Source organism: Myotis daubentonii, chromosome 14 (genome assembly GCF_963259705.1).
Source record: "Myotis daubentonii chromosome 14, mMyoDau2.1, whole genome shotgun sequence".
Classification (NCBI taxonomy): domain Eukaryota; kingdom Metazoa; phylum Chordata; class Mammalia; order Chiroptera; family Vespertilionidae; genus Myotis; species Myotis daubentonii.
Genome location: NC_081853.1, coordinates 8606304 through 8621601, shown reverse-complemented (window position 1 = coordinate 8621601; position 15298 = coordinate 8606304). Strand labels below are relative to the sequence as shown.

The following is a 15298-nucleotide window of genomic DNA, read 5'->3' as shown; positions in this document are numbered from 1 at the left end:
TGGCTGAGATCCAGTAACCGCTTGCAACATGAGTAGGGTACTGATGGCACAAAGATCCCAATGCAATCATAAACCCAACTGCAAGCAAGCACACCGCGATAGTTATCTTTTGCTTTGTAACAAATGCCACAAAAGTCGGTGGTGTGACACCAACAATCTTTCTTTCTCGTGGTTTCTTAGGGTCAGAACCCGGAGAGGCTCAGCTGGGTAGTTCTGGCTTCGAGTCTTTCATGCGGTTGTCGTCAGATGGTGGCTGAGGCTGGGGTCATCTTTGAGTCTTTTCCACTCCCAGGCCTCAGAGCTGGGCTAGAGAGACTTGGACAGCTGTGGCTCCTCCAGCAACGTCTATGCAGTCTTCCTATTTGGTCTGTGCAGCGGCATTTCTCCAGGATGCTCCTGGTGCATGTGCCAGAGAGAGCGGGTGGGGTCCTATCTCCTTTCCTAGCCTAGCCCCGGAAGTCATGCAAGGCCCCTTTGCCTCACTCTGCTCGTTAGTCACCAAGTCCCGCCTGAGTTCAAGGAAAGGGAACTTAGACTCCATGTTTTAAAGGGAGGAGTGTGAGAGAATTTGCAGTACATTAAAAAACCTCCAGGTATTGAAATCATGCGGCTTTATTCAATTTTAAAAGATTCATGTGCATGATTCAGTATGTGCTTTCATCTCTTTATAAATCTCAGAGGGAATTCACAGAACCCTAATCAAAGGCCAGCCAACCCCCACTGGTGTGTGGACCCCAATTTGAGAAAAACTCAGTTATGTACCAGGTAAATGGCATGGAATGGAGGTTGGCTTAAGTCGTGGGGTAGGAGATAATGGACTTAAAGAAACAGCAAGAGAAGAGAAGACAACCGGAAAGCATTTGGGGAACTAGCGAAGCTGAAGGACTTGTATGCCTGGATGACTCTTGTCTCTATAAAAGCCTTCCCCACGTGCTGAAGGATGGTTGAGGGCCCACTCCACCAGTAGCTGGGGCTCGGTGTCAGCATCCTCCAGTGCTCCTTCATGACCCAGTAAATACCAGTCATAGAAAACAAAACGCTCTTTTAGGTGCTGGGGGTATGGGAGAGTAATGCAGTCTCAATCCTTGGGGGTCTTCTGGATTTAGGGGGAAAGGCAGGCATTAAGACAAGTATTACAGATATAATAAAAGCTACCAAAAGGAAATCAGGAGGTTCTGTGGAGACACTAAATTAGTTGGGGAGGAGAATGGAACAGAGAATGACCTGTAAGCCAACACCCAGAGAAGGAGAAGGAGATAACTAGGTGGAGGGGAGGTAGGTGGGGAGTTTTCTGGCTTTTTTAAATATATGCTTTCAACCACTGTATATCTCTTGCTTCAAGCATCACACAAGAAAATTGTGGCTATCACTAGATGTCTGGACCATAAAAGAACATTGGTGGATAGAATATGAGTATGCTTATAAATTCATATTTTTAAATTATTTGGTGATCCACAAATCCTGGTAAGGCATGAAGGGAAGCAGATGTTCCAATGGCTTGAGTCCGGCCTCTGTATTCATCATCTCATGAAGGCAGACCACTGGGACCTAGATGGTGTGCAGACTGGCTAGCTGTGCACAGGTGGCTCATGCTGGGGATTCCAGGCAGCGGAGCTTTCCGTCCATCAGCAGTTTCTCCAGCTCCATTACTAAGGGGTCAGAGAGAGCAGCTCACCTCCCATTGACTTCAGAAGGAGCCTGGGCCTGATGTCTCTCATTTCACAGCTTTGCTTTCCTTCTATTTCCTTTGTTGTTGGTAGGACTCCCAATACTTGAAGAGAGGCTCTGCTATTCCACCCAAAAAGCAAGGGCCCTGAGAGTATGGTCAGTTGGTTGGAGCATCATCCCGTGCACTGAAAGGTCATGGGTTCCATCCCAGCTCAAGGCACATACCTAGGTTGAGGGTTCAGTCCTAGTTGGGCCACGTACAGGAGGCAACCAATCGACCTCTCTCTCATTGATGTTTTTCTCTTGTTCTCTTTCTCTCTCCCTCCCTCTCTCTAAAGTCAATAAAAATATCCTCAGGTGAGGCTTAAAAGAAAAAGAAAGAAAATAGAAAACTTCATGCTTTAAGAAAAAACCACACACAACACAGAAGGAAGGGGGAGGCAGACCCTCCTTGCCCCTGACGGACAGTTCAAGTGCCTGCACGTCCGTCTCTATGGGGAGGGTGTCTTAAACCACATGCAAAGGGGATGAAAGATTCCTCAGAGGTCCCAATGCCAGGGCTGAACTTTCTCCTCTCTGGCCCCATGTTGTCTTGGCACAGTTGGCATAATTAGCTTTCATCTACCTCTTATATTTGAGATAACAATTTTATCCCAAATGACTGAGATATGGCCTGCAATTCACCCATGAAGTTGCCATTATCTGGAGGGAAACAGTCTGTGTGCTGGCTTTGTGTTAAAGAAGGGCACTGAGGAGGGGTGTGTGTGTGTGTGTGTGACTAATTAGAATGGAAGCTGGCCCAGGGACAGACATTACCCCTTTAATTTCTGAATTAAATTGTGGAGAGGTCCAAGAGTCCTGAGGGAAGAGGCTAGTCTCAGGATGGTACAATTTGCTAACTGGTCTGGACATATTCTTTTATTTTTAATCCTCACCTGAGGATATTTTTCCCATTAACTCTCTCTCTCTCTCTCTCTCTCTCTCTCTCTCTCTCTCTCTCTCTCCTTAGAGAGAGTGGAGTGGGGGGAGAGAGAGAGAGAGACATCAATGTGAGAGAGACACACTGATTGGTTGCCTCCTGCATGCACACCCCCCTCCCCTACTCCCACCCAGGGGCTGGGGATCAAGCCTGCAAGTGAGGTACCAGGTACATGCCTTTGCGGAAATTGAACCGCAAACCTCTGGTGGGCAGGCTGACCCTCTCACCACTGAGGAAAATGGCTAGAGCTGGAAGCATTTGGGAAGTTTAACAGAGGTGCCTCTGGGAAGGCAGTGCCTTCTGTTAATGAGCACAAAGGCAGTGTGTGCTGCAAAGGAGCTGGTGTGGCAGAGTTGGCTTTCAGGGCCACTCCTGTGACTCACCATGTCATCTCCCTCAACCTCAGTTTCCCCATCAGGCTAAATGACATTTGAGCTTCTGTCAGTCATTTTAACAATTATAAAGCCATCATTTCAGGCACCGTTTTGGTTCTTAACAAACAAAATTTCAATGTGAGGGGGAAAATGGGTACATGGGTAAATTACAATTGGTTATACAGTGGTAGAAATCTTGGGAATTTAGTGGCCCATTTCATTGACAGCTCCAGGAAATGTGTTGATTTCAGGCGTTGCTAGTTCAAGTTGCTTAAATATTTTCATTAGGACTTGCTCTCTCCCCAGCTTTCAACCCATTTCTACTCTCTTGGATTTATTTTCAGGGAGATTTTCCCCAAGTGGTGGTTAAGAAGTCCACTAGCAAGTAGGCTTTCATTTTATCAATTTCTCAACCCCAGCAGATGAAGAACACTTCTATTTCAGATCATGCCTGCAAAACCCCAGGTCTCATGGCCCAGCCTGAGGAATGTGTCCTTCTTTGAATTCCACTGAGGCCAAGGGACGCAGAGCTCTGACGGGCTGGGCCCAGGCCACAGACCATCCTCTTGAGCCAAAAGGAAGTATTAAATTCCAACTTCACACATTAACAATAGGGGGAAGGTTGGTTGCTCCAACGAAATTGGGGGTTTTGTTCCCAAGTGAAGTCAGTCAAATCCAGCTGGTCCCATTCCAAACAAGGATTTAGAATAAACAAAACCATCAACACACAGGTGCCCACAGAGATTGATCTGGAAACTTCAGTGAAGCAGGAAAAACAAGGTGCTAATCTTGATGAATCATTTTGATGTTCTCTGTCTTCGAGGTTCACTGGGCCAGCTGGCCTTGTCTCTGTTGCCTTACTCTGAGGCTGGTGCTGAGCTAGGAGCTGAGCACAAGGACGGAGCAGGCCCTCCTGGACTCCTGGCCAGTGTCTGACCGAGAGGGGAAACACGCCACAACTTTGTTATCTTGCTCTCCATCAGGGATTTCTACATCCAGCATTCTTCTCAAACAAGCCGCAGATCTGCTTCTTGCCCTTTGAAAGCTGATGGCTCCGCTTCCAAGTGCCGTGGCTGGCAGGCAGATTATGAAACGGGATGCACCGTCAGAAACGCAGGTATGAAATCTGAACTGCATGGCCTCACGTAAACCCCACCAACGCTCTGCCGAGGGCGCCTTTCCCTTCACCAGGTGTAAGGACAGAAGGCCCATTGTCCTTGGGAGCCTATAAGATAAATGGAAAGATCGAGTCCTTGCTGGTTAATCTGCTGGTGATAAAGAGTATTGTTTTATCTCCTGCCATCTCCCTGTTCCAGGGGATGAGTTCTATTGTGACACAAAGTCTGCTTTGTCTCCCCAGCCCAGCAAGACATTTAACCTGACCTTTCCTCTAACCTCGGTCATCACAGCCTGGGCAGAGTTGGTTCGTCTTATGCATTGAGAGAACTATCATCTAAAGAGATGCCACGATGCTGAAAAACAGTGTGATTCTCATCTGCTTTAAAAAAAAAATACTTTTTTGGAGCAGTTTTCCTATTGACAGAGAAATTGAGTGGAATGTACAGCTCCTATCTCCTCCCTCAGCCTGCTCCCTGCCCCACGGTTCCCTGTTATTCACCTCTTACATCCGTGTGCAATTGATGAGCCAACAGTAATACATTATTAATTACAGTTCATAGTTTACATGAGGGCTTACTCTTCCCATGGCGCACTCTTTGGATTTTGACAGATGTACAATGACATGAGTTCACCGTCTCAGTCTCACACGGGGTGGGTTCGCTGCCCTGCACTCCCAGGTCCCATGGTTTCCTGTGTCCCCGGGTTTGCTTTCTCCAGAACGTCAAGTCATGGGACTCCTACAGTGTGTAGTCTTTTCAGATTAGTGTCTTTCACTTGGCAATACGCATCGGAGGTTCCTCCATGTCTTTTCATGGCTTGATAGCTCATTTCTGTTTCTTACTGAATAGCTTCTGCGTAATATGTAAAGCTTTCAGTGAATGAAAGCCATGGCATTAACGTACCTCTCACTTCCCCTTCACTGGCATCTTCATGATGGTGAGAGACGCTAGTCATCTCCTATGTTTTGAAGGTGAGCTCGCTGTGGTGCTGTTTGAAAGAAGCAAATGCAGACCAGCTTCAAGTACTTTCCGTGAGGCTGCAGAAATAAAGAGTAAACTCCAGCATCTCCATCGCAGCCACACTAGAGAAGGTCTGTTTAGGCAGAGGCAACACTGGTGTTCTTAGCATTTTATCCAGAATAATTTGTATCCACAGACTTTGTGTTTTCCCTAAAATAAATGATTTCCTAATTTTTTTCTTCTGAGGTCCCACTTACTTGGTTAGTAATATCATTTGTTTTTAATACATGAAGCAAACATTTTTTTTTCTTTATTTACATTTCCTGAACAGAGTCCACTTGGGCCACCGAAGAGGCGCTCCCACTCACTTAGCTGGTATTTGACAGTCACGCAGGTACAGGCTTTAGAATTCCAGGGAGTGAGTTAGTGTCCCGACTCTGCCCCTGACTACCTGTGTGTCTTTTTATAAGTAATTTCTCCTCTCTTGGCCTCCATTTGCTCTTCAGCAAAACACGACTAATAGTAGGCTCTTCCTTGTAAGACTTGTAAAGATAGGAAAGGAGATAAGCCATGGAGAGCTTTAAGCACAGTTTCAACAAAAAACTTCCTCAAGCGTCATCCTCCTCGCACCAGGCAACTGGCCTTTGTGTGTAGAGGAAATGCTGAATACAGTGTAGATGCTCATTAAATTATCCTGACTGACCAAGGGGGCAGAGGAAGGGCAAATCCTATCATGTGTGTGCTCTCGGAGCCACAGTCCAGGAAGCAACTTAATTGGGGTCAAGCCTGATGGCAGCGATGAGGCGCCCTGTGCAATCGTATGGAACCAAGGACACCACTGCTAGTACCTTTTGTCTCTGCCTCACATTCTCCTCTCTCCACCCTCAGAAAGTCCATTGCCTGAGCAAGCGCCACTGACACTGAGGGTCCTTCTGACTGTGATTTAATTTAGCTTTAAATCCTAGCTCTAGAAATCACCTCTCTCTGCCTATACCCCTCAGAGACCTAGCCTTTCTCCAGATAATCAGCAACCCCTGGGACAGCGGAAGACAGGAGCCGGGCCTGACGAATGGCCTGACGAATGGTCATGGGCCTGGGCCTCCGGCAGGATAAAGGTAACACCCTGGCCTGGGCTGGGTTTCAGCTCCTGAGCCCGAAGGTGGAACGACCCCCTGGCTACTTCCCCGTGAGACAGACAGGGGGACAAGGGAATAGACCTCAGAGCTGTCCTCACGACCTGAAGATTCATCCCCCTCACCTCAGCTCTGATGACTCAGCTCCCAGCACAACCCTAAAACCCGAATCCCTAACCTACGGTGCCTTGTGATTTTGCCTTATGTGACCTGTATCTTACAGGCTGCCAAGGGGTTCAGGCTTTGACATTGGCTTCCTGTTCTCCTGGGTGGCGCCATTCAGAATAAAATAGCCAATCTTTCTCCACTGTGGTCCTCAGTGTCTAGTGTTTGGCTCTGCTAAGGCCAGGTGGGCCAGCTCTGTTCTTCACCCTGGCCTTGAGAAGGGGATTGGAGGACAGCCTGGTTTCCAGGTTTAATGAACTATTTCCTAGGGGACATTCTCATTCTGTCCCTCCTCCTTCCCCCACCCCTCCCACTCCTCTCAGCTGAAACAGCTTATCAACTAATAGTTGTTGAGATCCAATGGAGCAAGAAATCTCAGTCCCGAGAGCTAAGTGTCCCGTGGGCATCATTTTTCATCTTGCTTTTACTTTTTACTCACTTCCATCATTTCGCAGAGGCAAACTCCTTGCCAGAGGCAGGGTAAATAAACGCAGACACATCCTGTCTCCCTTACATCTTTGTTTATCCATAAGCTGTCAAGAATACAGATGAAAACCCACCAAACCATGCTCCAAGCAGTTCTACAAAGGCCCAAGGAGACCCAGGCAGGAAAGTCCATTGCGGGGGAAGAGAGCTCCTGAAATGATACCGAGCTGGCTCCCTGTGATGACAAGAATAAAAACTAAACACACCCACAAAGGTGACCAACTGTCTCAGCTAGGAGTGCACGCTATTGTGCAAAAAAGCGTAAGAAGGAGACACAGAAACAGTGCTGTGAGGAGTCTATGAGCAGGGAAAGTGCTTGAGCTGAGTGGTTCTCAACCTTCCTAATGCCGCGACCCTTTAATACAGTTCCTCATGTTGTGGTGACCCCCAACCATAAAATTATTTTCGTTGCTACTTCATAACTGTAATTTTGCTACTGTTATGAATCGTAATGTAAATATCTGGTATGCAGGAAGTATTTTCATTGTTCGCGACCCACAGGTTGAGAACCGTTGGAAGAGCATAGACTGTGAGTGGGAATGCGGATCTGAGCCCTGGCCCCACCTTTCGCCTTTTCACCTTTAAATGGAGGACAACGCATTGGCCTACTCCAAGCCTCACTTTCCTCAGCTGTAAACTGGTATAAATTAGTATTCACCTCAGAGATTATTGTTTGAAGACTTGATGAGATAAAAAATGTAAAAGCGAATCAGGGAAACGGGAGTCATATGTAATACTTTAAACAATAAACATAAATAAATAAATAAAAGCGCTTGGGAAGGCTTGGCTCCGGTAGACATTCTCTGAGAGTTCGAGGTGACTTTTCAGACGTCAATAAGGACTGAGAATCAGGGCACGGAGCAGGCAGTGCTGCCCCGACTATGCCACATCAAACCTTGTATTCCAGGGCCGCCGTGAGCTTAGTGTTCTGCAGAAAACAATTTGAGAAATGCCACCTTCAATACATAAAACTGAGGACTCTGGACGGGGGATGTCCGTCTTGAACACCCTGTTTAGAAAGTTAAGTTTGAAAGCAAAGCTTGTGGTTATTTCTGTAACATTCCGGGCATCAGATTTTGGGATCAGGAAGGCATCCTCAGTGCCATCCTCATTTCTATGGAAAAATCTGATTTCATGCCCATCACACCTTGTCACAGTCGCTTTTCTGGGACCCCAGTGCAAACGAGGCCTGCCTACTCACACTGGTGCAAGCTGTGCAAAGGGTGGCCCACCCTCTTCACCTAGACCAGTGATGGCGAACCTTTTGAGCTCGGCTTGTCAGCATTTTGAAAAACTCTAACTTAACTCTGGTGCCATGTCACATATAGAAATGTTTTGATATTTGCAACCATAGTGAAACAAAGACTTATATTTTTGATATTTATTTGATATATTTAAATGCCATTTAACAAAGAAAAATCAACCAAAAAAATGAGTTCGCGTGTCACCTCTGACACGCGTGTCATAGGTTCGCCATCACTGGCCTAGACAGCAGGCCTCTGTCCACCCCGCCCGCTCCTGGGTCAGGGTTCCCCCTGCGACCTGTGCACACAGAGCCAGGGCCTGCCCCACAGGCACGAGGGGCCTGGCAGCCGCATCTTGCCTCTGGAGAAGGAGAGCCTGCACGCGGAGAATGGATGTTTTATGATCTGCGGGAGGTGGATCATACAAGGTGCAGGCTCGCAGCTTGATTTTCCGTGCGTGTGTTTTTTTCTTTAAGCAAGGAAGCTCAGCAGTGAAACTCATTTTCCACAATTCCCCAAGTGGTTTTGAAATAAATCTGTGAATTTAATCAGCCTCCTCTGTTGAGGCAACCTCTCCTAATTGGGTCCTTGTGAGGGACAATAGACATGAGGACAAAAATACTTCATCTCTGGAAAGGAAGCCAGAGTCCCATCCGAAGGACTGACAATAAATCTCCCATCCCCCAAAGAAACGGAGCACAGGCTTCCGGGCACCCGGGCACCTGGGCACCAGGCTCACACGTCCAGGTGATGTTGGTTTTCTAGTCCATCTTTCTCCTCCTTCCCAGCCAACATCAAGAAAATGAAAATCCCGAAATGAAAACCCAGTATCTCCAGTACCATATTGGCTAGCAACCAAGTGGACTCTCAGTAGGCAGCTGGAAGTTTTCCCGGAGATTGCAATGGAGTAACGGGGAATTGCATGCGAAGTGAAAGCAAAGATGGAACACAGAATCCAAACAACAGGAGTTGGTTTCATTTCTCTTTTGCTGATAGTCAATTCGCACTCCTGTGTCCATCCTGGCAGTAATGGTGGGGTTTGGAAGGGCTCCCTCCAGAAATGTGACACATACAGCTGTTGGCCTTCAGCCAGCCAAGAGACCTAGTGGAAAAAGTGGGGCGATGCTTCATGTTCCCCGATTATGGGACAAATATGATCTCTGGATCTAGTTGGCATCGGTCCTAGAGGGGTCAGGGGTTGAGAGAGAGGAAGAGAGAGAGAGAGCTTCCAGAATTGGAGGCAGGACTTTCTCTGAGGGGTTGGAGAGCAACCTAGATTTTTCATCCTGGAAAATGAGAGAAGCGAAGCATGCTAATTGAATTAGAAGTGGAGGAAAAGGAAGAATTTCACAAGGATGTCATTTGTCTCAACCCCATCCAACTTACCCTGGCCTTCCAGCACCCTGTCCTTTCCCTGGATGGGAGAGCAGTCCCCACACGTCCTGTCCTCTTGCCTGTTGTGACCACTGGCGTCAACAGATCATCTTGGTGATAAAACAAGAACTCACCTGTGGTCAGCGGACACAGGCCCAAAACTGGAGGCAGGGCTGTGAAAAAAATGCCATCTTCCCTGCAAATCGGGCACAAACATTGGCTGGAACAACAAAAGAGCTAGTGTGCTTCAAGTCTGTAGCCGCAGGCCCTCGCTAGCATGTGAATAGGGGCACTGATGGGGCAGAAATGCAATAAAATCCCGGCCTCCCTCTTTCAGCCCCGAGTTGTGGTTTCTCCGCTTCCTCCCACTGGGCAGCTTCAGCATGAATTGCTCCCAAAACCAACAGTAAAATTTAACCACCACTCCTTGCAGGAAAAGAAGAAATCCTCAGCTCTTTGGGGAATTTTCTTCTGGTGCAAGTCTTGCTGACTTTGGCATGCCTCTCAGGCACACACACACTAGTGGGGGGGGGGGGAGGGAGGGTTCCAGATGATCCTCCTGTGCAGACCAGGGCTCTCAACAAAGTGTGGTCCCTGGACAGGGATCGGGGAACACCTGAGAGCTCATTAGAAATGCAAACTCTTGGTCTCTCACAGTCCTACCCAATCAGCTGTGGGAACTGGGCCCAGCTGCTGTGTTGTCAGGAGCCTCCAGGTGATTCCAATGCACACTTAAGTTTGAGAACCACTGATAGAGGCTGATCATTTCCTCAAAATTCCTCACATTTTCATGCCTGTGCGTTTTGTCCTCCCATTCCCTGCACTTGGCGGGCTTCTCTCTTTTCTGCCGAGCAGGCTCGTCCCCAAAATACCCTCTCTTATTTGTACGCCTCCCTGACACCACCTTCTCCACCTAAGTAGAATTAATTGCCCCTTATTTGTGCTCTGACAACACTTCAGACAGCCACTAATACATTATATCACAGTCATCATATCTCCATTTTCTAAACCAGGCTGAGAGAGCAGGAAAATGTCTAATTCAGCAAAGATTGTGTACAAAAGACCACGGGCCTGTCATTAAGTTAGTTCTGGTGATACCAAAATAAAATAACAAAAATCGTGGTGAAAAAGTGGGGTACTGCCTCCTTTACCTGCCTCATTGCTGCCAAGTGAGATTTCAAATCTCTGGCGGAGTCTCACTCTGACATGTGCTAGCTGTGTAACTGTGGGCGAGTTATTCAACTTCCTTGACTCTCCCTTCCTCTCTCTAAAAATCAGTTTTTAAAAATCTGATGCTTGTGTCTAACTCCCAAATGAGAGTAAGGAAATGCTAATAGTATGAACCTCTGTGTTTATGGGATGATTAAATTCAAAATATGTTTACAGCACTCAGCACAGGACCTGCTCAGAATAGGTACTCAGTGAATGCTGGTTGCTATTGCTAATTAAAATAGTTCCATCATCCCATCACTAACAACTTGCATTGTGCTTGGTACACAGAAGGTGAATGTACATGTTTGTGAAGAATTTTAAATGATCAGGACTCTAGGCTTCTCTACTGTACTTTCTCAGACACTTGCTACTCATATGATGAGCAAATATGACTTTACATAGAGTGTCTCATAAGATGCGAAAAGGAGCAAAGGATTTTTGCGTTGCCTCCTTGAGCTGCCTGGTGCAAGGATCGATGAATACCGAGACTCCTGCTGGAGGTCTGTTCACCCCCCATCCACTCACACCACCGTCAAACTATGATTGGTTCTCAAACTTGATTTCACATTAGAATTGCCTGGGATGCTTAAAAAAAAAAAAAAAACCCAAAAAACTACCCCGGCCATGTGGCTTAATTGGTTGGAGCATCATCCTGTACACGAAAAGGTGGTGGGTTCGGTTCCCAGTCGGCACATGCCCGGGTTGTGGATTTGATTCCCACTTGGGTACATGCAAGAGGCAACTGATCAATGTTTCCCCCCCCCCCTCTCTCTCTCTCTCTCTCCCTTCCTCTCTCTAAAAATCAATTTTTAAAAATCTGATGCTTGTCTAACTTCCAAATTAATTGATATGATGTATCAATTGATATGATGTATGTACTGGGCATGGGGACTCCCAGGTGATTCCCATGTGCAGCCATAGTTTCTACTCACTGTGGCTCATGATACGTAATTAAGAAACTGTGAAGGTCTTGCCATTTTTCATTAAATTAAGGTATGGTGAGACCGCTGCTGGTGGTGTGAGCATAGTAAAAGAAATGAAGGATCTATAGAAGTGTGCTGTAATGTAACATTCAGGGGGGTAGGACTTCTGGAATAGGATGATGCCTAAATCAGGTGGCATCAGTAATAGCATATTGATGAAGCTGGTAGCAGCTGAATGGCCCTTAACTTTCAATTTTGTCTCCCAGTCTACACAGCTCCCCCCTCATGCCCTCACTCTGGGCAAACCAACCTCATCCATCCATACTGCCCCGGAGGAGGACTGGACTACAGGAGGGGAGCCTCCGGTCAGCTGGACTCTGAGCTGCGGAAACCCCAGGCAGACACTGAGCCTGCTGTCCTCTCAGCGCAATTTAGAGATTGTCTTGGGCCTGGCACCAGGAGCTCCGTGGATTAAGACTGCTTTTCCGGACTCCCCATCAATTTCCGAGTGTTTCCCTCTCCTCGGCATTGCTTTTCCGATAAAGTAGCCCAAGTGTGATGGCAAGGGGGTGGCTTCTTAGGACAGGGTCCCAGCGACACCAGAGCAGCTCACAAAGCTTCAACTGGAAGCCACAGGAGTCCTCTTCCCAGCCCCGGCCGGGACCAACGTGAAGTGTGTGGTGGCAGAAAGCGTTCATTTCTATGGTAACTGTGTGGAGAGGCACTGAGGAATTTTAAAAGGTAAATCATGCTAAAATGGCGAATGGGGGAAATCAAACAGTGAACAGCCTATGGTAGGCTTCACGATGGAAAGAGAATTCTTGTACCCACGACTTCTCCATCTGTTACACAGCCAAGTTCCCTGTACATCACGCTGGTAGGGAAACACCAGCTCACTCACTTTCTTCTCCCCCAACCTCTTTTCCTTTGCTCCTCCCCCTTTCTTCTTTTCTTTTTCCCAGTAGCATTTTTAGGAGCAAGGAAATATATCCTGGTACAGTCAGCAAAGAGGTGGGGAGGGAAGGGCACCTAACACTTCCTGAGCCTTGCCCACATGCCAGGGGCATTATGTAACAAAAATCTCCTTTAATCCCCACAAGACAGGTAATACTAGCTATTTTTTTTCGAGATTAGGAAAATCAGGCTTAGGTAATAGAGTGCAAGTTTCCAAGGAGGCAGAGCTCTCAGGCGTGAGAGCCAGGATTCCAGCTCTGAGCTCTGTGACTCCGAAGCGCAGTGTCTTCACATCACACTGGGCTGCGGACTGCTCTCCCCCAAGGAACCGATGGAGTCTGTTGGTTGTGTCTACAGATGAAGAAAATGGCCCGGTGGGCCCCTGGTTAGACTAGACCAGTGGTCGGCAAACCGCGGCTCTCGAGCCACATGAGGCTCTTTGGCCCCTTGAGTGGGGCTTTTCCACAAAATACCACGTGAGGGCACGCATGTACAATGCAAAGTTGACTTAAAACTTTAAGTAAAGTTTATTAAGTTAATTTTAGGGAACATTGTGGAGTGAAAGAAGATGTAGTGTCGAGGACTGAGAAAGGTATGTTGAGATGGTTTGGGCATATAGAGAGGATGAATGAAAGGAGATAGACGAAACAAGTATACAAGACGAGTATGGATGGGAGAGTTGGAAGGGGTCGACCTCAGCGAACGTACCTCAATCAGATTGAGGACATTTTTAGCAAAGGCCAGCTTAGGAGTACCCTAATTAAGTTAATAACAGTGTACCTACCTATATAGTTTAAGTTTAAAAAATTTGGCTCTCAAAAGAAATTTCAATCGTTATACTGTTGATATTTGCCTCTGTTGACTAACGAGTTTGCCGACCACTGGACTAGACCATCAGGGCAGGCTATCATTTCAGCTTGGATCTGTCTTGTTCCCTCATTCCATCCTCTTCTCAACACAAGTGGGTGTGGGTGACCCTGCATGAACCCAATGAACAATTAGGGGAGTGGACACCATGACCAGAGGGGCAGACCCACTCTAGGAATTAGTTCTACACATTCTGCAACTTGACTGTTTCTCAGGGCAGACATTCCTCAGATCTGTAGGAGACTAAAGGGAGAGAGTCAAAGAGAGCAGAGTCCAGGTAAGTAAAAGCCTGGGAGCACGAGCAGCAGCAAATTCAAATGCCATCCACAATGATCGGTGCTCAGATTCAGGTCTCGCCAGGCCAATGCGCTGCTGGAAGGAGGTTCCACTGGAGTCAGAGTTGCCTCTGGCCAGGCCCATTTCTCCCCTGGGAAGCGGCGGACCTGCAGCGAAGGGAATTGAAATTATGTCCCACAAAATGAGTAAGATCAAACACAGGCAAAGGAGCCATTCCTTGGATCTCTTTGAGTTCTTGTATATTGCTATCCAATAATGGGTGGGCTGTACCATTCAAAAATGGGCACCGAGTCTAGAAATAATAACCTTTTTATTAAAAAACTAGGCTGTAATTTTTTTAGGGGTCAACTGGGTACCACGCATATTACCACAGAATCCCGTTAGGATGTTGGAATGAGGCCGGTTTGTGCTATTACAGGACAAGCGAAGCTGATGTTTTCCTTCCTCTTTCTGAGGTTGTGGCGGATCATCAGGCTTTCGAAGCTGGCGACTCTGTAACAAACATGATACCCCACTCCATGGTGTGGGGCTGTTTTTCCAGGAGCGGGCACAGATGGTGTTTCTGTCTCCTCCAGAGAATATTTTCAATGTAAAGTGTCTGAAATAAATTCTTCAACTGAGGCCAAAACAGTCTTCTGGAAAAAATCATATGTGAATAGGAAATAAGAACAGCCTGGCCTGGCGGGGCTGAAAAAAGTTAAAATGCAGCTGGCTTTTAGAAATGGTAATATTTGTAATAATGTTTGTATTGGGAATGTAATGAGACCTGGGATTGTGGAAGGGAGCCTTGCTTTACCCAGGAAATTTACTGATTGTCTTCTCTTCCTTTCTCTCCCCTCCCCTCCCCTCCCCTCCCCTTCTCTCCCCTCCCTCCCCTTCTCTCCCCTCCATTCCCCTCTCCTCCTCTCCTCTCTCCTCTTCTCCCCTCTCCTCCTCTCCTCTCCCCTCCCCTCCCCTTACTTCCTTTTTCTCTCCTCTTCTTTTCCTTCTCTCCCCCTCTTCCTCCATCTCCCTCTCTCTCCTTCTAAAACTTTTATGAGCAAATCAATTACCTGGGATTTTGTTAAAGTGCATGTTTAGACTCTGTAGGTCTGGAGTGAGATCCAAGGCTCTGCATTTCCAACAAGCTGTCCAGTTAGGCAGCCACTCCTGGTCCACAGATCATACTTCAAGTGCCAAGTGCTGGAGGAAGTTCCGCTGAGTTATGTAATGGAGTAACACCATGCTTTGTCGAGCTAGTGACTTTGCTATTTCATTAATTCCTTCGACAAGTATTTATAAGAATGCTTTATGCTGAGCACTGAGCTGAGTGTTGGGGATAAAATAATGAGCATAACAGACCCCATCCCTGTCTTTGTTGAGCTTAGAGCCTAGTGTGTATGGTAAACATTCATCAAATAACCACATATTGAATATAATAGTGCAACTATATTCAACCCAAAGAAGGAGTGATGAGATCTTAAAGTGGGGTGCCTTCATCGCGGGGCCAGAGAGGCCCCTTGAGAAAGTGATATTGAGCTGAGCGAGGAAGAAATAACAATAAT

The 15298-nt window shown here is 47.0% G+C and overlaps 1 protein-coding gene across 9 annotated transcripts in view; it reads left to right on the top strand.

Moving 5' to 3' along the window:
- LOC132215223 (uncharacterized) overlaps positions 1-15298 on the top strand; it is a 147636-nt gene that overhangs the window by 105842 nt on the left and 26496 nt on the right. For 4 of the 9 annotated variants that reach the window (XR_009448478.1, XR_009448479.1, XR_009448480.1 and 1 more), the window contains 2 exons: positions 4005-4138; positions 11903-14619. Coding sequence is in view for 1 of the 9 variants with exons in the window: in XM_059663053.1 (XP_059519036.1) it covers positions 11903-12111 (209 nt within the window). In the remaining 8 variants the exon portion in view is untranslated. Of the gene's footprint in view, positions 1-4004; positions 4139-5110; positions 6113-6930; positions 8440-11902; positions 14620-15298 lie in introns of those variants that run through there. The other 5 variants (XR_009448482.1, XM_059663053.1, XR_009448484.1 and 2 more) reach the window with 4 other exon arrangements.